Below are 25,814 nucleotides of genomic sequence, written 5' to 3' on the forward strand. Positions count from 1 at the left end.
TTCTCTCTCTCTGAACTGTTCTTTCTCTCTCTCTCTCTCTCTCTCTCTCTCTCTCTCTCTCTCTCTCTCTCTCTCTCTCTTTCTCTCTCTCTCTCTGTCTCTCTCTCTGAACTGTTCTTTCTCTCTCCGTCTCTCTCTCTCTCTCTCTGAACTGTTCTTTCTCTCTCTCTCTCTCTCTCTCTCGCTCTCTCTCTCTCTCTCTGAACTGTTCTCTCTCTCTCTGTCTCTCTCTCTCTCTGAACTGTTCTTTCTCTCTCTCTCTCTCTCTCTCTCTCTCTCTCTCTCTCTCTGTCTCTCTGTCTCTCTCTCTGAACTGTTCTTTCTCTCTCTCTGAACCTCCAGCATCCCCAGAGCTATACTACTAGCTGTCTAACCCATTGTTACAATAACAGCTAGTTCTTTAGCCAATTCCTTGAGTCAGACACGACATGAGAATGACAAAGGATTTGGCTAAAGCCCAGACAGATCTAGTTTCAAGACCTAACTCTCAAACTGCTGTGTCCGATGGTTTCTCAGCTGGGTTCTTTCATGGAGAAACCCAGTCGATTGGAGCCTATTAATCAATCTGTATTAGCCCAGGGGAAAATCTGGTTGGCCGGCCCGTTTGGTCTCCGTCCAATCAATGACATTAACTGATGAATGAATTATAGGATGTTGGCATAGTGTTTGTTGTTGGAAACTATGGGCCAGATCAGAACATCAGTGATCAGTGAGATCTGTGTGTGTCATGACGTTAACCCTATTGGTCTATCCAACAGTGTGTCCAGACAGGGAGCCCGGCCTGCAGCCATGGACCCCCGGCCACAGTGAAGCCCACCATGTTACCATTGGTTATGGCAGAAAGGTCATCCTCACCTCTTCAGCTACTGTGCACTCCATAGAGATCCTCAACGGAGGTATGTCTGTGTGTGTGTGTCTGCAATCATATTGTTAAACTGTCACCCAAATTTACTTTATCCATCAATTGTGTGTGTGACAGTCTTGCTTCCGTCCCAAACTGGGCTCAACCAGGGATTCTCTGCACACATCGACAACAGTCACCCTCGAAGCATTGTTACCTATCGATCCACAAAAGCCGCGGCCCTTGCAGAGCAAAGGAAACCACTACTTCAAGGTCTCAGAGCGAGTTACATCACCGATTGAAATGCCACTAGTGTACACCGCTAACTAGCTAGCCATTTCACATGGTTTACACTCACCCCCTTTGACCTTCTCCTTCTCCACAGCAACCAGTGATCTGAGTCAACATCATCAATGTAACAGTGTAGTCATTTCACATGGTTTACACTCACCCCCTTTGACCTTCTCCTTCTCCACAGCAACCAGGGATCTGAGTCAACATCATCAATGTAACAGTGTAGTCATTTCACATGGTTTACACTCACCCCCTTTGACCTTCTCCTTCTCCACAGCAACCAGGGATCTGAGTCAACATCATTAATGTAACAGTGTAGTCATTTCACACTGGTTACATGTGTATGTGTTTAGGAACCTGATACTTTGACCTTCTCCTTCTGATCTGTCAACATCATCCAGTAGTAACCACTAACTCACAGTCAAATCAAAGTCCCCATCTCTCATCCATCATCAATGTCTCTACAGGACTCACTTGACCTTCTCCTTCTCCACAACCAGGGATCTGAGTCAACATCATTAATGAGTGTAGTCATTTCACATGGTTTATCATGACCTTCTCCTTCTCCACGCAGCACTCATAAAGGGTTATTGACTTTTGTAACAGTGTAGTCCCTGTGTCTGTGTCTGTGTCTGTGTCTGTGTCTGTGTCTGTGTCTGTGTCTGTGTCTGTGTGTGTCTGTGTCTGTGTCTGTAGTCTGTGTCTGATCTGTGTGTGTGTGTCTGTGTCTGTGTCTGTGTCTGTGTCTGTGTGTGTGTGTGTGTCTGTGTCTGTGTCTGTGTCTGTGTCTGTGTGTGTCTGTGTCTGTGTCTGTGTGTGTCTGTGTCTGTGTCTGTGTGTGTCTGTGTCTGTGTCTGTGTCTGTGTGTGTGTCTGTGTGTGTGTCTGTGTGTGTGTCTGTGTGTGTGTGTCTGTGTCTGTGTCTGTGTGTGTGTCTGTGTGTGTGTCTGTGTGTGTCTGTGTGTGTCTGTGTCTGTGTCTGTGTCTGTGTGTGTGTCTCTGTGTGTGTCTGTGTGTGTGTCTGTGTGTGTCTGTGTCTGTGTGTGTGTCTGTGTGTGTGTCTGTGTGTGTGTCTGTGTGTGTGTCTGTGTGTGTCTGTGTCTGTGTGTGTCTGTGTCTGTGTCTGTGTCTGTGTCTGTGTCTGTGTCTGTGTCTGTGTCTGTGTGTGTCTGTGTCTGTGTCTGTGTCGTCTGCTAAATGACTTAAATGTAAATGTAAATGTGTCTGTGTCTGTGTGTGTGTCTGTGTCTGTGTCTGTGTGTCTGTGTCTGTGTGTGTGTGTGTGTCTGTGTCTGTGTGTGTGTGTGTGTGTGTGTGTGTGTGTGTGTGTGTGTGTGTGTGTGTGTGTGTGTGTGTGTGTGTGTGTGTGTGTCTGTGTCTGTGTCTGTGTCTGTGTCTATGTCTGTCTGTGTTTGTGAGCCACAGCTCAGTGCCATAAAAGGAAGGGAGATGGGATGTGTCAGGCCCCAGGGCATGAAATACCTGTCAGGAGATCTCACCAGTAAATCTCTCTCTCTCTCTCTCTCTCTCTCTCTCTCTCTCTCTCTCTCTCTCTCTCTCTCTCTCTCTCTCTCTCTCTCTCTCTCTATTGCTCTCTCTAGGAAAGTTAGTGATAGCAGACTCCTATCATCCCATCCTACTGCGTACCAAACACATTCTGATCGGCAACAGAGGACAGCTGCACATAGGAAGTCCTGCCTGCCCGTATAAGGGCAACCTTACCATCTCCTTATTTGGAAGGTGGGTTTTGAACCCAGACCAGATCTCATAGCCTTCAGCCCTCAACCTATTTGGTAGCCTCTAGACTCTATCCTCTTTCTCCTAGACTCAAGCCTCTTTGTCATAGCTCCTACCCTCTATCGTCTAGCCTCTATTCTCTTAGCCCTTATCTCCTAGCCCCTAGACTTTATCTCCTCACTTCTATCTCCTAGCCTCTAGCCTGTAACTCATAGCCTCTGTCTATTAGCCCCTAGCCTCTATCTATTAGCCCCTAGCCTCTATCTCCTAGCCCCTAGCATATATCTATTAGCCCCTAGCCTTTATCTCCTCACCTCTATTTATTAGCCCCTAGCCTCTATCTCCTAGCCACTATCTCCTAGCCCCTAGCCTCTATCTATTAGCCCCTAGCCTCTATCTCCCCACCTCTATCTCCTATCCCCTAGTCTCTATCTATTAGCCCCTAGTCTCTATCTATTAGCCACTAAACTCTATCTCCTAGCCTCTGTCTCTGTTTCCTATCCTCTATCTCCTAGCCCCTAGCCTCTATATTCTAGTCTTTAGTCTTTATCTGGTATATTCTAGCCTATATCCCCTTATCCTCTATTGTGTAACCCTCTAGCCCATATTCTTTATTAATTGGTTGATCAATCATTGACTCTTCTCCAGGTCTGACGACACAGACACAGAGCATAGTTACTTTGGCCGTAAGTACATTGGTGTGGGGACAGGAGGGACACTGGAGATCCATGGGGAGAAGAAGCTGTCGTGGACCTTCCTCAACAAGACCCTGCACCCAGGGGAGAGCGAGGACAACATCTACCTGTTCGAGAGGGGCTGGGGCAACCGGGGGATCATAGTTCACGTCATCGACCCCAAGACTGGAGAAGTGCTCCACAATGATAGGTATTTTATATGTTGTCATGTTTTTATTTCACCTTTAGGCTTGCACAATTCTGGTACATTTTTCAAAAGTTCCCAGGTTTTCGGAAATGTTGGTTGGAAGGATGTCCTGCGTATTACCGTCTTATTCCAGAAATGTTGGTTGGAAGGATGTCCTGCGTGTTACCGTCTTATTCCAGAAATGATGGTTGGAAGGATGTCCTGCGTATTACCGTCTTATTCTAGAAATGTTGGTTGGAAGGATGTCCTGCGTATTACCGTCTTATTCCAGAAATGTTGGTTGGAAGGATGTCCTGCGTGTTACCGTCTTATTCCAGAAATGATGGTTGGAAGGATGTCCTGCGTGTTACCGTCTTATTCCAGAAATGATGGTTGGAAGGATGTCCTGCGTGTTACCGTCTTATTCCAGAAATGTTGGTTGGAAGGATGTCCTGCGTGTTATTCCAGAAATGATGGTTGGAAGGATGTCTTATTCCAGAAATGTTGGTTGGAAGGATGTCCTTATTCCAGAAATGATGCTTGTATTACCGTCTTATTCCAGAAATGATGCTTGGATGGTTGGTTGTCTCTTTAAATCTGGAATCCTTCATAGTGAAACTGCCTTGTCTGTTTGGAATATTACCACTCTGCTCAACACACCTCACCTCTGTTTAGTCCACTAAAATAATTTTAACAAAAGTGCTGGGGCGGACAGCGGACACCGAAATGCGGAGCGGTTTCCCTAATGCAGATTCTATCTTTAAGTCATGACAGATATTGTTATTATCAGAACTCAGGATAAGACCCAGATGCAGACAGCTAGAATCACAGATGTTTATTGCCTGAAACAGGGGGCAGGCAGAAGACTGGTCAGAGGGCAGGCAGAGGTCTGTAATCCAGGGCAGAGTCGGGCAGGTACAGAACAGCAAGCAGGTTCAGGGTCTGGGCAGGCAGAGGTCTGTAATCCAGGGCAGAGTCGGGCAGGTACAGAACAGCAAGCAGGTTCAGGGTCTGGGCAGGCAGAGGTCTGTAATCCAGGGCAGAGTCAGGCAGGTACAGAACAACAAGCAGGCTCAGGGTCTGGGCAGGCAGAGGTCTGTAATCCAGGGCAGAGTCGGGCAGGTACAGAACAGCAAGCAGGCTCGGGGTCTGGGCAGGCAGAGGTCTGTAATCCAGGGCAGAGTCAGGCAGGTACAGAACAGCAAGCAGGCTCAGGGTCTGGGCAGGCAGAGGTCTGTAATCCAGGGCAGAGTCAATAAGGTACAGAACAGCAGGCAGGCTCGGGGTCTGGGCAGGCAGAGGTCTGTAATCCAGGGCAGAGTCAGGCAGGTACAGAACAACAAGCAGGCTCAGGGTCTGGGCAGGCAGAGGTCTGTAATCCAGGGCAGAGTCAATAAGGTACAGAACAGCAGGCAGGCTCGGGGTCTGGGCAGGCAGAGGTCTGTAATCCAGGGCAGAGTCAGGCAGGTACAGAACAGCAGGCAGGCTCGGGGTCTGGGCAGGCAGAGGTCTGTAATCCAGGGCAGAGTCAGGCAGGTACAGAACAGCAGGCAGGCTCGGGGTCTGGGCAGGCAGAAGTCTGTAATCCAGGGCAGAGTCAATAAGGTACAGAACAGCAGGCAGGCTCGGGGTCAGGGCAGGCAGAGGTTCGTAATCGAGTCAGAGTCAGGCAGGTACAGAACAGCAGGCAGGCTCGGGGTCAGGGCAGGCAGAGGTTCGTAATCGGGTCAGAGTCAGGCAGGTACAGAACAGCAGGCAGGCTCGGGGTCAGGGCAGGCAGAGGTTCGTAATCGAGTCAGAGTCAGGCAGGTACAGAACAGCAGGCAGGCTCGGGGTCAGGGCAGGCAGAGGTTCGTAATCGAGTCAGAGTCAGGCAGGTACAGAACGGCAGGCAGGCTCGGAGTCAGGGCAACAGACAAACAGAGAATGGCGAAGATAGGTGACACCTAGAGGGGGTGGAGACATGCACAAAGACAGGTGAAACAGATCAGGGTGTGACAGTTATAATATGACACTAGAAAGGAGGGAGAATAGAAAACACACTCCTGTTGGTATTAACTATCTAATAGATTTATAATGTTCTCCCTATCCCATCGTTCAACATCTCTGATTGAATAAAGAATGTCAGAAAACATTTCATATGTACTGTAGTTAGAAAAACATTTCGTATGCCGTCAGAGTACTGGTAAACAATCATTAAAAAGCAATTAAACAAAACAACCATTGCTTCCAAGAGAAGGCAAGTCTTGAGTATTGCGTCAGGAGAAATTAAAACCCCATTTGACAAATGTATTTACTATTGGTTTGATATCAATTACCATTGACCTCAATTTCCTCACACAACCAAATTGAGACCTCACCCTCAAGATCTTACATTATGCTCTCATGGGACTGTTTAGGGCGCTGTGTGCAATTCATTCATTGATATTTGTTGGTATATTTATCAGAAGATCCACCATAGATCAACCTTCAGATGAAGACGTTTGTTGGAGTGATTGAAGGTCTTTTTTCGTGCTCTGTTATGTAGCTATGATATAGGTCTGTGTTTCACATCTCCACTCCTCTAGTCGTGCCAACAGTACATATTTATATTGTGGACCCGGACAAGCACACCTGATGCTACTTGTCAACTAATCATCAAGCCCTGGACAAGTTGAATCGGGTGTTTTTGTCCGACACAACACAAATGTGTGCCATTCGGGGTACCGGAGGACCGGAATTGGGAAACACTGATATAGACTAACCATTCACCTCCCCCTCCCACTCCACTACCCAGGTTTGACACATACCGCAGTAAAGAAGAGAGTCGTCGCCTGGCCCAGTATGTAGATGTGGTAGACAATGGGATGATTCTGGCCATGGTGGTCAACGACGAGGGGTCTAACAACCTAGAGGACTCGGCCAGGAAGATCCTCACCAAGCTGGGGAGTAAAGACTTCCACCGCCTGGGCTTCCGGTAGGTTCCTTGACCCCTGTCCTCCATCCAGGGAATTTTGAAACCAATATTATATTATACATGTATATCATTATGATGATTGATATTAGTATTAGGTAATTTTTTTTGGAAGACTCTTACTAAGCTGGGCAGCAGACACTCCTTGACCCCTGACCTCTAAACCAGGGGTTTCCCAAAATCCTTTTATGCATTGTGATCCATCTGTAGCCAACCATTTCTGCAGCTGCTTGGTCTGAACCAACTGTCTTTGGGGCAACTGCCAGGGGTGGAAGGAACTTGAAATCAAAGGCCATGGACAGATGGAATGTTAGAGTACTCTGTTCTGCTGGTAATAGTTTAGAATAGATACTAAGTTGTATGCTAAATGGTAAATCACTTTCTGTAGCTTTACCATTGAATGTCTTATTTCTAAATCTATAGCCACAGCCGAGGGTTAAGACACCTTGAAGCCAAATTGGTGCAACACCTTGGCCCTGACTTGGTGTGTTATGAGTTGAGTTCTGAGCCACAGGAGAGTTTTGAATACTTCCTCAGTGGTAGGGAGGGCGAGCAGGCCAGAGGTGGATTTCTCTTAATCCTTTCTCGTTAGTTTCCTGGGTTGACGTGAGAGAACTTGGGAAGGTTGTGCAGAGCATGATGGTGCTAGCATAGCCACCTTGTTTAGCAGTTAGTGGATTATTCCTTCTCTCCTTGCCTGGATGGGCTCAACCTCCCTCTCACCCCTCCTCAGAGCCAAGTGACTTCTTCTTCCACCTGGGGGACACCTCCCAACCTCTCTCTCTCTCTCTACCCCCCTCTCTCTACCTCTCTCTACCTCCTTATCTCTCACTACCTCTTTCCACATCTCTTTACCTCTCTCCACATCCCTCTACCCCTCTCTACCTTTCCCTCTATCTTTCTACCCCTCCACACACGAATCGATATGCTCCGAGTATGATAGCACGAGTGTAGCCACCTAGCATAACCACCTAGCGTAGCCACCCAGCATACCGACCTAGCATATGAGAGCAGGAGAGAGAGTTAGCTTTAGCAGTGCGGAGCGCCTCCCAGTCTTGAAACCTGACTGCTGTAGTTGTTGACATCGGAGGGATCGTTGTTTCATTAGTGGATTATTCCTTCTCTCCTTGCCTGGATGGCTCAACCTCCCTCTCACCCCTCTCTCTACTTCTTCTTCCACCTCTCCCAACCTCTCTCTCTCTCTCTACCCCCCTCTCTCTACCTCTCTCTACCTCCTTATCTCTCACTACCTCTTTCCACATCTCTTTACCTCTCCACATCCCTCTATAGCCTTTCTACCCCTCCACAGCGTAGCTGAGTGTAGCAGATGATCCTCTCCTGACCTGTTTGTCAGGCAGTGCTGTGCTGGCTGACCTAGCATAGCCTCCTAGCGTAGCGCTAGCAGATGACTCCTCTCCTGACCTGTTTGTCAGGCAGTGCTGTGCTGGCTGACCTAGCATAGCCTCCTAGAGTAACGCTAGCAGATGACTCCTCTCCTAACCTGTTTGTCAGGCAGTGCTGAGCAGGCTGACCTAGCATAGTGATGTAGCATAGCATAACATCACACTCTGATTTATAGGCTGCTGACAGCCTCTTATTCTCCCTCTTACTTTCTCTCCCTCGTCTAGCCACCAGTGTCTCTTTATCTCTCCTGGCACAGGACTGCTTAGCGAAAGCAGGGCGGAGAAGAAGAAATAAAAGGAAAAAACATATGCTAGCAAGTCTCTCTCTCTCTTTTCTCTCTCTCGTTCTCTCTCTCGCTCTCTCTCTCTCTCTCTCTGTCTCTCTCTCTCTCATTGTATTAAAGTATCTCAGGAATGCATGGAAAATTGAAAGTAAATTTAGCCATGATAAGAAAACCTAATACAGCTGGATTCAGGCCTTGGAATCTTAAACTGAGGGTTAGTGAGTAGCATTTAAGTGAGCTAATCGTATATTCAGACTTATTGCATTCCTTCCATACAGTAGAACTCAACTCAACCACCAGTATGTTGGAATGTCCGACAATGGCTGTCAGAATGGGGTAAGAAGAATCAGTGTGTGTGTGTGTGTCCGTACGTGCGTACGTGCACATGTGTGGTCAGGAGGGTTTACCATGGCTTAGAGCAGGTGTGTCAAACACACCCATTAAATCCATCCTTTGGGTGGTTTAAGGAAATAACCTTAATCAACAATAAATTACAAAAAGAAATGCAAAATGTGTAGAAATGACCTACATCTATTGTCTCTTCACTCTGTCCATCTTAATATCAATCATCTATAGTATCTTCACTCTGTCCAGCTTGATAAGTCATCTATAGTCTCTTCACTCTATAGCTGACTGTTATCAAGCTCGACAGTCTCTTCACTCTGTCCAGCTTGATAACAGTCAGCTATAGTCTCTTCACACTGTCCAGCTTGATAAGTCATTTATAGTCTCTTCACTCTGTCCAGCTTGATAACAGTCATCTATAGTCTCTTCACTCTGTCCAGCTTGATAACAGTCATCTATAGTCTCTTCACTCTGTCCAGTTTGATAACAGTCATCTATAGTCTCTTCACTCTGTCCAGTTTGATATCAGTCATCTATAGTCTCTTCACTCTGTCCAGCTTGATAAGTCATCTATAGTCTCTTCACTCTGTCCAGCTTGATAAGTCATCTATAGTCTCTTCCCTCTGTCCAGCTTGATAACAGTCATCTATAGTCTCTTCACTCTGTCCAGTTTGATAACAGTCATCTATAGTCTCTTCACTCTGTCCAGGTTGATAACAGTCATCTATAGTCTCTTCACTCTGTCCAGCTTGATAACAGTCATCTATAGTCTCTTCACTCTGTCCAGTTTGATAACAGTCATCTATAGTCTCTTCACTCTGTCCAGCTTGATAACAGTCATCTATAGTCTCTTCACTCTGTCCAGTTTGATAACAGTCATCTATAGTCTCATCACTCTGTCCAGCTTGATAACAGTCATCTATAGTCTCTTCACTCTGTCCAGTTTGATAACAGTCATCTATAGTCTCATCACTCTGTCCAGCTTGATAACAGTCATCTATAGTCTCTTCACTCTGTCCAGTTTGATAACAGTCATCTATAGTCTCATCACTCTGTCCAGCTTGATAACAGTCATCTATAGTCTCTTCCCTCTGTCCAGCTTGATAACAGTCATCTATAGTCTCTTCACTCTATAGATGACTGTTATCAAGCTCGACAGTCTCTTCACTCTGTCCATCTTGCTAACAGTCATCTATAGTCTCTTCACTCTATAGATGACTGTTATCAAGCTCGACAGTCTCTTCACTCTGTCCAGGTTGATAAGTCATCTATAGTCTCTTCACTCTGTCCATCTTGATAAGTCATCTATAGTCTCTTCCCTCTGTCCAGTTTGATAACAGTCATCTATAGTCTCTTCACTCTGTCTAGTATGATAACAGTCATCTATAGTCTCTTCACTCTGTCTAGTATGATAACAGTCATCTATAGTCTCTTCACTCTGTCCAGTTTGATAACAGTCATCTATAGTCTCATCACTCTGTCCAGCTTGATAACAGTCATCTATAGTCTCATCACTCTGTCCAGCTTGATAACAGTCATCTATAGTCTCTTCCCTCTGTCCAGCTTGATAAGTCATTTATAGTCTCTTCACTCTGTCCAGCTTGATAACAGTCATCTCTTCACTCTGTCCATCTTGCTAACAGTCATCTTTAGTCTCTTCACTCTATAGATGACTGTTATCAAGCTCGACAGTCTCTTCACTCTGTCCAGGTTGATAAGTCATCTATAGTCTCTTCACTCTGTCCAGTTTGATAACAGTCATCTATAGTCTCTTCACTCTGTCCAGTTTGATATCAGTCATCTATAGTCTCTTCACTCTGTCCAGCTTGATAAGTCATCTATAGTCTCTTCACTCTGTCCAGCTTGATAAGTCATCTATAGTCTCTTCCCTCTGTCCAGTTTGATAACAGTCATCTATAGTCTCTTCACTCTGTCCAGGTTGATAACAGTCATCTATAGTCTCTTCACTCTGTCCAGGTTGATAACAGTCATCTATAGTCTCTTCCCTCTGTCCAGTTTGATAACAGTCATCTATAGTCTCTTCACTCTGTCCATCTTGATAAGTCATCTATAGTCTCTTCCCTCTGTCCAGTTTGATAACAGTCATCTATAGTCTCTTCACTCTGTCTAGTATGATAACAGTCATCTATAGTCTCTTCACTCTGTCTAGTATGATAACAGTCATCTATAGTCTCTTCCCTCTGTCCAGTTTGATAACAGTCATCTATAGTCTCTTCCCTCTGTCCAGTTTGATAACAGTCATCTATAGTCTCTTCCCTCTGTCCAGTTTGATAACAGTCATCTATAGTCTCTTCCCTCTGTCCAGTTTGATAACAGTCATCCAAATGAAAGCTAGACAGTCAGGGAACATAAACAATTCCAAAGCAATGGATAGAGGACTTTTTTTTGTACATTCTGATGGTGAGGAAATATAATGCATTTGAAGACTGAATACAGCAAGGCAACATGAGTTTAATACCACAGAGAATGGGAAGCTTGGCAGCAACGCCAGTGCAGTAACCCTGTTAGTGTCCAAATTATAAAGTGTGTGTGTGTGTCAGTGTCAGTGTGTGTGTGTTTGTCTACTGCTGTCGAGTAAGTCACAGCTAATTTTCTCCAACATCCAGAGAACCAAAGTTTACAAGTATCCCACAGAAACATCTCCACACCACGCCCTCAGATGAGAAGAGAGAGAGAAAGACCGATGAAGGAGGAGAATGTACTTAGTCTCTTGTCGCCTATCCTTCCTGATACTTGTGCCAAACAGTGTTAAAGCAGAATAAGGAATGTATTATTTGCGGTGTGCCAGAGAACATTTTAATAAGGCAATCATTTTGGCAACAAGAAGATCTCCGCAATCCATCCTCCATGAATGCAATTTACATATGTTTACCAAAGTCACAGTGGTATTTTTGGGGGATGGTGTGTGTGTGTGTGGGTGTGTGTGTGTGTGTGTGTGTGTGTGTGTGTGTGTGTGTGTGTGTGTGTGTGTGTGTGTGTGTGTGTGTGTGTGTGTGTGTGTGTGTGTGTGTGTGTGTGTGTGTGTGTGTGTGTGTGTGTGTGTTGCCCTTACATGTCATGGAAGCCAATAGTTGTTGATATAATGTCTTATTTTAGACACCTTTAGAGATATATCTGGCATGCTGATCTATATAAAACGTCACATCATGTTGCTTGTCTCCGGTAACGTTGCTGTTAAATGAGAGCATAATGGCTAGCTAGTGTAAAGGACGTCACGCTGCTTGATTAGCGATTTCTTCCTCCTGATTCGGCCCATATACCTGGTGCAAACTCGGGACCTCTTCAGGCTAAGGAATAAGTTTCACGCATCCCCATGTCCTACACATGCATTATAGGTAGCAAAGCTACAAGACAGCAAAATGGAACTGCTCACTACTGATGTCCCCCAAGGCTCAGTGGTAGGCCCTCTCCTCTTCTTTCTATACACCAAGTCACTCAGTTTGTTTCAGTGGCTGGGAACTGCTCACTACTGATGTCCCCAAGGCTCGGTGGTAGGCCCTCTCCTCTTCTCTCTATACACCAAGTCACTCAGTTTGTTTCAGTGGCAGGGAACTGCTCACTACTTATGTCCCCAAGGCTCGGTAGTTGGCCCTCTCCTCTTCTCTCTATACACCAAATCACTCAGTTTGTTTCAGTGGCTGGGAACTGCTCACTACTTATGTCCCCCAAGGCTCGGTGGTTGGCCCTCTCCACTTCTCTCTATACACCAAGTCACTCAGTTTGTTTCAGTGGCTGGGAACGGACTCCTTTTCCTTTTTCTAAATGACCAGCTAGAACGTTGACAATGACTTTGTTCTAATGTCAGTTCTGTGACTGTTCCTGGTGGAATCCTAATGCATAATGTAGATGGAATGTCCTGGTGTGAATATCACACAGACTCTCTTCAGACACCTAGCACGCCACACGCACAAACACACACACACATCTCTCCCCTGACACTCGTGTCACTGTGTCCTCACAAGAGTGAGGCATGATGGGGATTGCTACTGTAATTACCCATCCTGCCTCTGGGTTTTTCCGACAGCCCGTCACTCCTTATGTCAACATCATTACCAGGGCTAGCTGGAAGTGTGTGTGTGTGTGTGTGTGTCTAATGTCAATATCTCTCTCCCTCTCCTCCATATTTTTCTTTACTTTCCATCTATCCTTGTCCTCTTGCATCCTCACACTTTCAATCTCCCTATTTCTCCCCCACCCCTCTCCACTTTCTGTCTCTCCACCTCTTCTCTCCCTCCTCCATCCATCTCTCCTCAGTCATCCCTGGAGTTTCATTGCGTTGAAAGGCAACTGTCCCTCTGCTGTGGAGGATCATGCTATCTATCAAGGTGAACCTCTCTCATCTCTCTCTCCTTTCTACCCTCTTCTCTCCTTATCTTTCCCTCAACCTCTCCCTCACAGTATCTCTTTCTCTCCCTTTCACCCACCTCCTCTCTCCCTTCACTTCTCTCATCTCTTACTTTCTAGAGTATCTCTCCTTTCTCTCTCTCTCTCTCTCTCTTATTTTCTAGAATATATTTCCCCTCTCTCTCTTACTTTCTTTTTGTGTGTGTGTGTGTGAGAACAGGGACCAAAGCCTCCTCGGAGGCTCGCAGTTCACGATGTTCCAGTCAGAATACGGAGAGCACTTCACCATCACCACCTCCAGCCAATGGGTGCAAGGTAACACACACACACTTCTGACTGGCCGTTGGGGCATGTCATCACTGTTTGAAAGCCTTTGATTTAAATTCAGCTCAACAGGGGGGGGGTGGTATTCCATGCTGTGAATTCTAGCTCCACACACACACACACACACACACACACACACACACACACACACACACACACACACACACACACACACACACACACACACACACACACACACACACACACACACACACACACACACACACACACACACACACACACACACACACACATCTTGGCAACGGGGTGTAGGGAATCCCATTGAAATGAGTTTGTGTGTCACAGAGGCAGAGGGACTGAGTGGTTTGACAGAGATGATGAGAGAGGATCAGGAGACTGGGAGAAGCTGTCTGACCTCCACAAGGCTTACCCTGACCGCTCCTGTAGCACCCCCATGGATATACAGGTAAAAACACACACACACACACACACACACACACACACACACACACACACACACACACACACACACACACACACACACACACCTGAACAGCTGGTGCCTATAGCTCTGTAGCAGCCAAATAACTTTGGAACAATAATGTGCCAAAGAAGTCAAAGCTAGCTTTGACTTCAGTGTTTTAAACAGACATTATTTTACCATAAACAAACTGCCGTCTTGGCTTGTTGTTTGGATGTTGAAGGCAAGGCTTCTGTTAAGCACTGCTGAGACAAATGTCATTATTCTTTCCCTCTACCTCTTCCTTCTCTCTCTCTTCCAGGCTGAGTCCCATGATGGTGTGCCATCGAACGAGACAGGAGATGTCATCTATAAGTCTGACAGGGACTACGGCTTCGTCTGTCTCAACAAGGACCAGAGCCATCGGCCTCTGTCACAACTACGGTAAACGAGTGCGGCCACGTCTGTAGTTGGGTGCCCGTGTGCATCTGCGGTAGAGAGAGAGAGAGAGAGAGAGAGAGAGAGAGGAGAGAGAGAGAGAGAGAGAGAGAGAGAAACTAGGTACACAATTATACCATATGGTTGCCTGATTTGATTGAGGTCATTTAGGTGTGTGTGTGATGTCTGTAGATTGTGTGGTGTGTGTGTCAGCACAGACACAGGTGTGTGTGTGTGTGTGTGTGTGTGTGTGTGTGTGTGTGTGTGTGTGTGTGTGTGTGTGTGTGTGTGTCAGTGCATTTGATATAACCAAATTGATTGACGTATTCTCTGTCCCTCCAGTGCGTCCCCAGGCCTCCATCTCTATAGAGCATCTGTCCAACAGCACTGTCCTGGGAGTTAGCTGAGCCAGCTGAAGGCTGGGGCCCAGGAGACAGACTGGTGCTGGCCAGTACTGACTACTCTATGCACCAGGCTGAGGAGTTCACCATACTACCCTGCCCTGCCTGTGGGCCCACACAGGTTAAAGTCCAAGGTGAGTGTGGGGTGGATGGTGGAGGGTGTGTACTTGTGTGTACTTGCGTTGGTGTGTGTGTGTGTGCAAGCTGTGATGCTGCTTTAATGTCTGTACTTTGCATCAGTAGTTAAGTCTCCTTGTTAAAAATATAAGTCTAAGGTTGACCGACCTAACGTCCGTTGCAATAGCAACCGAGTCAAAAGTCATAGACATTTTAGACTACAGGACAACTAGTAAGACAGAAACAAGGATTCCATTTCGTAACTTTCACCAATCTAGACTGTGTGTGTATCTTTATTGGGTTCCCATTAGCTGCTGAAGAAGCAGCAGCTATTCTTCCTGGGGTCCACACAAAACATAGAACATGACTAGGAGTTTATTCAGTTAACCTGACAGCCCAGCTGCTCCAACTGATTTATGGTGTGTGTGTGTGTGGTGTGTGTGTGTGTGTGTGTGTGTGTGTGTGTGTGTGTGTGTGTGTGTGTGTGTGTGTGTGTGTGTGTGTGTGTGTGTGTGTGTGTGTGTGTGTGTGTGTGTGTGTGTGTGTGTGTGTGTGTGTGTGTGTGTAAGCACCTTCAACCTTGCTGCCACAGCCTTGGCATGGATGGATTGATGTGTTGAATGATGGACAGAGAGACAGACAGAGAGACAGGGCATGTGTCCAAAATGCCACCCTATTTACTATATAGTGCACTGTTTTAGACTATATAGTGCACTATAGGGAGAATACAGGCCTGAGAATGAAGCATAGGTAATGTTTGTATGCCCCAGATTTCTGCTTCCCAGCGCAGAAGCTTGAGCTACTAAATGACAATGGTTGAATGACAGTGGTTTTGGAACACACTGCTCATTGGAACGGACAGAGAAGATTGTTTATGTGCTGAAAATAGCTGTTGGAGAGATTCTTGTGAATGCATAAGTGGAAGTTGTATAAAGTGAGTTGTGTGCGCGCGTGTGCAAGTGAGTTGTATCATGTATGTGTGCGTGTGTGTGTTTCAACTCTACCAATGTGAATTTCCACCCTCATACTCACAATAACAAGGTTAGAGTGTTCCAACTCCTAGTCAGTGTCCCAAATGGCAGCATATTCCCAGACAAGTGCACTACATTTGACCAGGGATCTAGTAGCACTGTAAAAGGGAATAGGGTGTAATTTAAGGACATTCCCAGGCTTCTTTAGTCCTTTTTCTTTTCATGGGTCCAAACCAAGTAAGTCTTTGGCCAGACAGCTCACAAAAACTCAAACAAGTATTCTGACACCCCACCACCTTTATTTGTCTGTGTGTGTCTGTGTCTCTGTTGTGTCTGTGTGCCTCTACATCTGTTGTCCATCTGTCTCTGTGTGTGTGTGTGCGTCTGTGTCTGTGTGTGCGTCTGTGCGTGTGTGTGTCTGTGTACGTCTGTGTGCGTGTGTGTATCTGTGTTGTGTCTCTACATCTTTATCCATACAGACAATGTCAAACAAGTGTTCTCTGAGAGCATTCTGAACCTGAGAGAGAGAGACAAAGGAAGATCTTTATCCATCTGTGAGATGAAGAAAGGAAGCTTGACTTTCTATGAGCTCCACAGGCTTCTGGCAGCAAACATCTGTCTAAATCCCTGTATAGCTATACAACATGTTTCCTAATCAGATCCCTGCACATCTCAACTCTATCTGTCAAACCTGAACTCCATTCCATCTGACTTACAGGGATTTTCTGCACTTGCTGTACATCTTGAATCCCAGATCTGCTCTCTCTTCCTGGGGCCGAACATTAATCTATTCCCAGGCTTCTGAAGGCCTCTGGGCATCATAGTAAGTCATGAGCTTCCTCTCTACATTCATTATATCTTTTATCCTCTCCATCTCTCTTTCTGTCTCTACATCTTTATCCATCTGTCTCTCTTTCTCTGTCTCTACATCTTTATCCATCTGTCTCTCTTTCTCTGTCTACATCTTTATCCATCTCTTTCTCTGTCTACATCTTTATCCATCTGTCTCTTTCTCTGTCTCTACATTCTTTATCCATCTGTCTCTTTCTCTGTCTCTACATCTTTATCCATCTGTCTCTCTTTCTCTGTCTCTACATCTTTATCCATCTGTCTCTCTTTCTCTGTCTCTACATCTTTATCCATCTGTCTCTCTTTCTCTGTCTACATCTTTATCCATCTGTCTCTCTTTCTCTGTCTCTACATCTTTATCCATCTGTCTCTCTTTCTCTGTCTCACACATCTTTATCCATCTGTCTCTCTTTCTCTGTCTCTATATCTTTATCCATCTGTCTCTCTTTCTCTGTCTCTACATCTTTATCCATCTGTCTCTTTCTCTGTCTACATCTTTATCCATCTGTCTCTCTTTCTCTGTCTCTACATATTTATCCATCTGTCTCTCTTCTCTGTCTCTACATCTTTATCCATCTGTCTCTCTTTCTCTGTCTCTACATCTTTATCCATCTGTCTCTCTTTCTCTGTCTCTACATCTTTATCCATCTGTCTCTCTTTCTCTGTCTACATCTTTATCCATCTCTCTCTTTCTCTGTCTCTACATCTTTATCCATCTGTCTCTCTTTCTCTGTCTCTACATCTTTATCCATCTGTCTCTCTTTCTCTGTCTCTACATCTTTATCCATCTGTCTCTCTTTCTCTGTCTACATCTTTATCCATCTGTCTCTCTTTCTCTGTCTCTACATCTTTATCCATCTGTCTCTTTTCTGTCTACATCTTTATCCATCTGTCTCTCTTTCTCTGTCTCTACATCTTTATCCATCTGTCTCTCTTTCTCTGTCTACATCTTTATCCATCTGTCTCTCTTTCTCTGTCTCTACATCTTTATCCATCTGTCTCTCTTTCTCTGTCTCTACATCTTTATCCATCTCTCTCTTTCTCTGTCTCTACATCTTTATCCATCTGTCTCTTTCTCTGTCTACATCTTTATCCATCTGTCTCTCTTTTCTCTGTCTACATCTTTATCCATCTGTCTCTCTTTCTCTGTCTCTACATCTTTATCCATCTGTCTCTCTTTCTCTGTCTCTACATCTTTATCCATCTGTCTCTCTTTCTCTGTCTACATCTTTATCCATCTGTCTCTCTTTCTCTGTCTACATCTTTATCCATCTGTCTCTCTTTCTCTGTCTCTACATCTTTATCCATCTGTCTCTCTTTCTCTGTCTCTACATCTTTATCCATCTGTCTCTTTCTCTGTCTACATCTTTATCCATCTGTCTCTCTTTCTCTGTCTCTACATCTTTATCCATCTGTCTCTCTTTCTCTGTCTCTACATCTTTATCCATCTGTCTCTCTTTCTCTGTCTACATCTTTATCCATCTCTCTCTTTCTCTGTCTACATCTTTATCCATCTGTCTCTCTTTCTCTGTCTCTACATTCTTTATCCATCTGTCTCTCTTTCTCTGTTTCTACATCTTTATCCATCTGTCTCTCTTTCTCTGTCTCTACATCTTTATCCATCTGTCTCTTTCTCTGTCTACATCTTTATCCATCTGTCTCTCTTTCTCTGTCTCTACATCTTTATCCATCTGTCTCTCTTTCTCTGTCTACATCTTTATCCATCTGTCTCTCTTTCTCTGTCTCTACATCTTTATCCATCTGTCTCTCTTTCTCTGTCTATATCTTTATCCATCTGTCTCTCTTTCTCTGTCTCTACATCTTTATCCATCTGTCTCTTTTTCTCTCTCAAACATCTTTATCCATCTGTCTCTTTCTCTGTCTACATCTTTATCCATCTGTCTCTTCTCTGTCTACATCTTTATCCATCTGTCTCTCTTTCTCTGTCTCTACATCTTTATCCATCTGTCTCTCTTTCTCTGTCTACATCTTTATCCATCTGTCTCTCTTTCTCTGTCTACATCTTTATCCATCTGTCTCTCTTTCTCTGTCTCTACATCTTTATCCATCTCTCTCTTTCTCTGTCTCTACATCTTTATCCATCTGTCTCTCTTTCTCTTTCTCTGTGTCTACATCTTTATCCATCTGTCTCTCTTTCTCTGTGTCTACATCTTTATCCATCTGTCTCTCTTTCTCTGTCTCTACATCTTTATCCATCTGTCTCTCTTTCTCTGTCTACATCTTTATCCATCTGTCTCTCTTTCTCTGTCTCTACATCTTTATCCATCTGTCTCTTTCTCTGTCTACATCTTTATCCATCTGTCTCTCTTTCTCTGTCTCTACATCTTTATCCATCTGTCTCTCTTTCTTTGTCTCTATATCTTTATCCATCTGTCTCTCTCTCTGTCTCTACATCTTTATCCATCTGTCTCTCTTTCTCTGTCTCTACATCTTTATCCATCTGTCTCTCTTTCTCTGTCTCTACATCTTTATCCATCTGTCTCTCTTTCTCTGTCTACATCTTTATCCATCTGTCTCTCTTTCTCTGTCTCTACATATTTATCCATCTCTCTCTCTCTCTCTGTCTCTCTCTCACTTTCTCTTTGGCCGTGTCTGAAATCTGTCTTGCGTACTACTTACTAAAACTGCATACTGCGTACTAATCGTACTACATACTATTTAGAACGTAGTTTTTATTAGAAGAGGACTGCAGCAAGCACAAACATCAGCATACTAGTCTCATTCTACTGAGTATGTGTCATCTAATGTACATCTAATGTACAAATGTGTTGATTCCCTCCATTCATTCAGCGCTTACCCTGATTATCACCTGTTGTCAGACACATGGATCTTAAGAGGATTCTTTTCCTCAATAGTTTGCAGTGAATTCTACTAGATTAAGAAGATGAAATTAGAATGACATCCTGCCATTTAAAGCATACTACATTTTTGAAATATCACATACTATAAAACATGATACCGAATATGCCTTCTATTTAGAATGCAGCTTTAGTTATTCAGACACTGTCTTTCTATCGCTCTGTCTTACAGATACGGATGTCACCTTACCGATGTCACTGTACCTCTCTCGCTGTCTCGCTTTCGCTCTCGCGCTCTCGCTCTCGCGCTCTCTCGCTCTCTCTCTCACGCTCTCACTCTCTCTCGCTGTCTCTCGCTGTCTCTCTCGCTCTCTCGCTCTCGCGCTCTAGCTCTCGCGCTCTCGCGCTCTCTCTCTCGCGCTCTCACTCTCTCTCTCGCTCATAATAATGGCTGGAACGTAAATGGAATGGCATCAAAACACATGGAAACCATGTATTTGATGTATTTGGTACCATTCCACCTATTCTGCTCCAGCCTTTACCACTAGCCTGTCCTCCCCAATTAAGGTGCCACCAACCTCCTGTGATACAGTTGTCTGTTAACCTTACCTGTGTTGATGATACATGACATTATTTTTGGTCGCTGCCTTCATTCCTTTCAGCTCCCAGCAATTCTCTATGGCTCTGTCTCTGCTTTCTAAAAGTTACCACTGATTTATTGTGACATGCCCTCAATTGGCTGTGTGTGTGTGTGTGTGGGTGTAGGTGTGTGTGTGTGTGTGTGTGTGTGTGTGTGTGTGTGTGTGTGTGTGTGTGTGTGTGTGTGTGTGTGTGTGTGTGTGTGTGTGTGTGTGTGTGTGTGTGTGCTTGCATGCTTTTGTTAGTTTGACTATAAGAGCAGATAGTAGTTCACTCTGAAGACTTCCACAGTAGATACATCAATGTTTAAAATTCCCTGAATAATGAGTTGTTTATCTAGGGGCTGCAGCTCTGTTTTCTAGGCCTATTAATTAGGTGTGTGTGTGTGTGTGTGTTCAATCTATTTTAATGAAAGGTAGACTCTGGCTCATCACTAACCCCTTTCAACTTCGATCTACCTATTAATTTAATTTCTGTATTTATTCATTCCGCTCGTAGCCCTCCAGTGATGCACAATTAGATGCTCTTGTTGTGGATGTCTAAAGAGTTAGGCAGAGGCTCGTCTACCCAAGGCTCTGATGAAGGCACTGACACCAAAACATAAGCCTGTTTGGATAAAGTTAGGCAATCAGTTAATAAGTTATATACAGTGTGTCTGCTATTTCTGTCTTGCATGTGGGCGTGGCCAGAGAGAGAGAGAGAGAGAGAGAGAGAGAGAGAGAGAGAGAGAGAGAGAGAGAGAGAGAGAGAGAGAGAGAGAGAGAGAGAGAGAGAGAGAGAGAGAGAGAGAGAGAGAGAGAGAGAGAGAGAGAGAGAGAGAGAGAGAGAGAGAGAGAGAGAATTTTAATTGGAAAGTGTTTGTGTGGCTAATGATGCATTTTCAGGGACAGTTGATAATGTGTCTCTGCATGTGGTTCACAATAATATTAATGTGTATATCCAAATTAAATCTTTTGACCATGATAATCTCAGACAGGCAGGCAGTTAGGCTGGCAGACACAGTTATACAAACACACACGGACAAATTCTCATTCCTAATAGGGTCACGGTATGTTCTCCAACTCTCTCCGTTCGTCAGTGGAGGATGCAGTTCGTCAGTGTTGTCAGGGGAGCGCCAGTAGCAGGGCAAAAGGTGGCCGTGATTCTTTCCAACGGCTCCCTCAAGGCAGACCATTTCAGAACCAACAGTACCCAGGTATCTACCTCTGCTTGTCTCCTCCGCATCATTAACAATTGGGAGAGAGAGGGGCAGACGGGGGCAGGAGCGGAGGAAAGAGAGAAAGAGGGTAGAGAGAAGGGGGGCCGGGGGAGAGAGACAATGGGTGTGAGATTGCTGTCAGTCTTTATTGCACTGATGAGTAAATCCTGAGAAGTGATCCAGTCACTTTCTTTGTGCACAGAAAGGTTTCATCAGTAACGGAGGGTTGAGATGCGTGGGGGGTTTCATCAGTAAAGGAGGGTTGAGATGCGTGGGGGGTTTCATCAGTAAAGGAGGGTTGAGATGCGTGGGGGGTTTCATCAGTAAAGGAGGGTTGAGATGCGTGGGGGTTTCATCAGTAAAGAGGGTTGAGATGCGTGGGGGGTTTCATCAGTAAAGGAGGGTTGAGATGCGTGGGGGTTTCATCAGTAAAGGAGGGTTGAGATGCGTGGGGGTTTCATCAGTAAAGGAGGGTTGAGATGCGTGGGGGTTTCATCAGTAAAGGAGGGTTGAGATGCGTGGGGGTTTCATCAGTAGAAGGAGGGTTGAGATGCGTGGGGGCTTTCATCAGTAAAGGAGGGTTGAGATGCGTGGGGGGTTTCATCAGTAAAGGAGGGTTGAGATGCGTGGGGGGTTTCATCAGTAAAGGAGGGTTGAGATGCGTGGGGGGTTTCATCAGTAAAGGAGGGTTGAGATGCGTGGGGGGTTTCATCAGTAAAGGAGGGTTGAGATGCGTGGGGGTTTCATCAGTAAAGGAGGGTTGAGATGCGTGGGGGTTTCATCAGTAACGGAGGGTTGAGATGCGTGGGGGGTTTCATCAGTAAAGGAGGGTTGAGATGCGTGGGGGGTTTCATCAGTAACGGAGGGTTGAGATGCGTGGGGGGTTTCATCAGTAAAGGAGGGTTGAGATGCGTGGGGGTTTCATCAGTAAAGGAGGGTTGAGATGCGTGGGGGGTTTCATCAGTAAAGGAGGGTTGAGATGCGTGGGGGTTTCATCAGTAAAGGAGGGTTGAGATGCGTGGGGGTTTCATCAGTAAAGGAGGGTTGAGATGCGTGGGGGTTTCATCAGTAAAGGAGGGTTGAGATGCGTGGGGGGTTTCATCAGTAAAGGAGGGTTGAGATGCGTGGGGGGTTTCATCAGTAAAGGAGGGTTGAGATGGGGGCAGTAAAGGGGGTTTCATCAGTAAAGGAGGGTTGAGATGCGTGGGGGTTTCATCAGTAAAGGAGGGTTGATATGCGTGGGGGTTTCATCAGTAAAGGAGGGTTGAGATGCGTGGGGGTTTCATCAGTAAAGGAGGGTTGAGATGCGTGGGGGTTTCATCAGTAAAGGAGGGTTGAGATGCGTGGGGGTTTCATCAGTAAAGGAGGGTTGAGATGCGTGGGTGACCAGCTGTGTCTCTACTGGGGTTTTCTGATTCTTTTACTTCAATAACTTATTTTCATTTAATTCCATTTTTCTTTCTTCTTCTTTTTCTTCAATAACTCTTTGGCATTTAATGACTGTAGTGTTTGTGTCTAGTGTGTGGGCGGGCAGTAGGAGCTGTTCTTTTCTTAGATTCCTCTCTTTTTTTTTCATGTTTTTCTCCTCTTAAGAAATCATGTAATATGATGCCATTAGTGAGGAGAGAAGACTGAACCTGGGGAAAGTGAATGTTCTGAACTCATTCATATTTCTTTAGTATCTACTTGGATCATTAGATGTCACAGACAGTGGGCTGTTCTTGTCACAACCTCTCCTCTCACTCTCTCATTTCCTCTCTCTGTTTCTCTCCTCTTATCTCGTGATGTGTATATTCCTCTCCTCTCACTCTCTCATTTCCTCTCTCTGTTTCTCTCCTCTCATCTCGTGATGTGTATATTCCTCTCCTCTCACTCTCTCATTTCCTCTCTCTGTTTCTTTCCTCTCTCGTGATGTGTTTCTCTCCTCTCTCTGTTTCTCTCCTCTTATCTCGTGATGTGTATATTCCTCTCCTCTCTCCATCCCCCCCTAATAGTTGTCATCTGTCATATATCTAGCTCCCCAGTAGCTGGACTGGCAGACTCATTCTGTGACCTTTAACACCCACCATCATCATCTTCCTCAACCTCCCTCCATTAAATCTCTTCCCATGTCTCACCCTTTCTCTCTGTGTGTTTGGTCTGCGGCCCTGCCAACTACAGAGTGGTTCTTGTGACAGCTGTGAGGTGGTGACATCTTCAGACTAAAGGGAGATGTCTGAAGAGACAGACAATCACATTCAAATAAAGACAAATCCTTCACAGACCGATTCCTGTGTGAGTGAGTGACGACATTCTGTGACCAATGTGTTAAATTTAGGCACACAGAAACAACTGGGTTCAATCCCAGTGTGGGGCACTAGTTTTTAATGTTGTTTTTTTGCCCCTAGTGGCCGGTTTTGATGCTGTCTCCCAACTTCTAGAGGACCTGCACAAATGTGGAATTTTGCTTGGAAGTGATTCCTCTACACACACACACACAAAAGCACCCACTCTAGTTTCTCTCCCTCCACTTTCAGCCTATAAGGCCTTCTAAAATCACAGGGCAATTTTCTCCCACTAGTGGAAATTGACTCTAAAGAACAACATTAAAACATTCTCTGGTTGCCTTCTGAGAGTGATGCTCTCACATGTTCCAGGCAAGTGCTTTGGTTGTATATTCTGTGTGTGTGTGTTTGTGTGTGTGTGTGTGTGTGTGTGTGTGTGTGTGTGTGTGTGTGTGTGTGTGTGTGTGTGTGTGTGTGTGTGTGTGTGTGTGTGTGTGTGTGTGTGTGTGTGTGTGTGTGTGTGCATACAGTGTGTGTGTGCATACAGTATGTGTGTGTCAGGGAAGATTTAAATTTATCAGACATATGGATTGGGAGCATAACCCATTAGGGCTTCCACCCATGAAGCAAGCACCATCGATAGATGAGGGATGTTGACCAAATGAGCCACATTTACATGTCCTTAAAAACAGCCTAACTAATTACAAACAACTATTCCATGTGTTTGGGTGTGTAGAATATGCAAAACTTAGGTCACTATCTCTACAGATAATACCCACCACTACTATTACAGTATATTTAATATTAAAAAACAACAACTACTATGTCACTATCTCTACAGATAATACCCACCACTACTATTACAGTACATTTAATATAAAAACAAAACCCAACTACTAGGTCACTATCTCTACAGATAATACCGACCACTACTATTACAGTACATTTAATATAAAAACAAAACCCAACTACTAGGTCACTATCTCTACAGATAATACCGACCACTACTATTACAGTACATTTAATATAAAAACAAAACCCAACTACTAGGTCACTATCTCTACAGATAATACCCACCGCTACTATTACAGTACATTTAATATAAAAACAAAACCCAACTACTAGGTCACTATCTCTACAGATAATACCCACCGCTACTATTACAGTACATTTAATATAAAAACAAAACCCAACTACTAGGTCACTATCTCTACAGATAATACCCACCGCTACTATTACAGTACATTTAATGTAAAAACAAAACCCAACTACTATGTCATTATCTCTACAGATAATACCCACCACTACTATTACAGTACATTTAATATAAAAACTAAAACCCAACTACTAGGTCACTATCTCTACAGATAATACCCACCGCTACTATTACAGTACATTTAATGTAAAAACAAAACCCAACTACTAGGTCACTATCTCTACAGATAATACCCACCGCTACTATTACAGTACATTTAATATAAAAACAAAACCCAACTACTAGGTCACTATCTCTACAGATAATACCCACCGCTACTATTACAGTACATTTAATATAAAAACAAAACCCAACTACTAGGTCACTATCTCTACAGATAATACCCACCACTACTATTACAGTACATTTAATATAAAAACAAAACCCAACTACTAGGTCACTATCTCTACAGATAATACCCACCGCTACTATTACAGTACATTTAATGTAAAAACAAAACCCAACTACTATGTCACTATCTCTACAGATAATACCCACCGCTACTATTACAGTACATTTAATATAAAAACAAAACCCAACTACTAGGTCACTATCTCTACAGATAATACCGACCACTACTATTACAGTACATTTAATATAAAAACAAAACCCAACTACTAGGTCACTATCTCTACAGATAATACCCACCGCTACTATTACAGTACATTTAATGTAAAAACAAAACCCAACTACTATGTCACTATCTCTACAGATAATACCCACCGCTACTATTACAGTACATTTAATATAAAAACAAAACCCAACTACTAGGTCACTATCTCTACAGATAATACCGACCACTACTATTACAGTACATTTAATATAAAAACAAAACCCAACTACTAGGTCACTATCTCTACAGATAATACCGACCACTACTATTACAGTACATTTAATGTAAAAACAAACATCTATGCAGTCGCAATGGCGAGAGAGAGGCCCCAGTGAAACAGGAGCAGGTAGGCAGACACTTTCATTACAGGAATCATGAGGATAATGTCATTTACTGTTTCACGAAGACGTTTTGAGTGAGGTA

The 25,814-nt window shown here is 44.5% G+C and overlaps 1 protein-coding gene across 1 annotated transcript in view; it reads left to right on the top strand.

Annotated features, from left to right (window-relative positions):
* The window catches only part of LOC127927141 (cell migration-inducing and hyaluronan-binding protein-like), a 157,403-nt gene that overhangs the window by 93,735 nt on the left and 37,854 nt on the right, over window positions 1-25,814 (top strand). Inside the window, 10 exon segments of the mRNA XM_052512933.1 lie at window positions 759-896; window positions 2,736-2,874; window positions 3,520-3,756; window positions 6,509-6,688; window positions 12,993-13,063; window positions 13,323-13,397; window positions 13,715-13,833; window positions 14,150-14,253; window positions 14,561-14,660; window positions 14,662-14,800. Of these exon segments, the coding sequence (XP_052368893.1) occupies window positions 759-896; window positions 2,736-2,874; window positions 3,520-3,756; window positions 6,509-6,688; window positions 12,993-13,063; window positions 13,323-13,397; window positions 13,715-13,833; window positions 14,150-14,253; window positions 14,561-14,660; window positions 14,662-14,800 (1,302 nt within the window).

This window comes from Oncorhynchus keta, unplaced genomic scaffold, assembly GCF_023373465.1.
Source record: "Oncorhynchus keta strain PuntledgeMale-10-30-2019 unplaced genomic scaffold, Oket_V2 Un_contig_9580_pilon_pilon, whole genome shotgun sequence".
In the NCBI taxonomy this organism is placed as follows: Eukaryota; Metazoa; Chordata; class Actinopteri; order Salmoniformes; family Salmonidae; genus Oncorhynchus; species Oncorhynchus keta.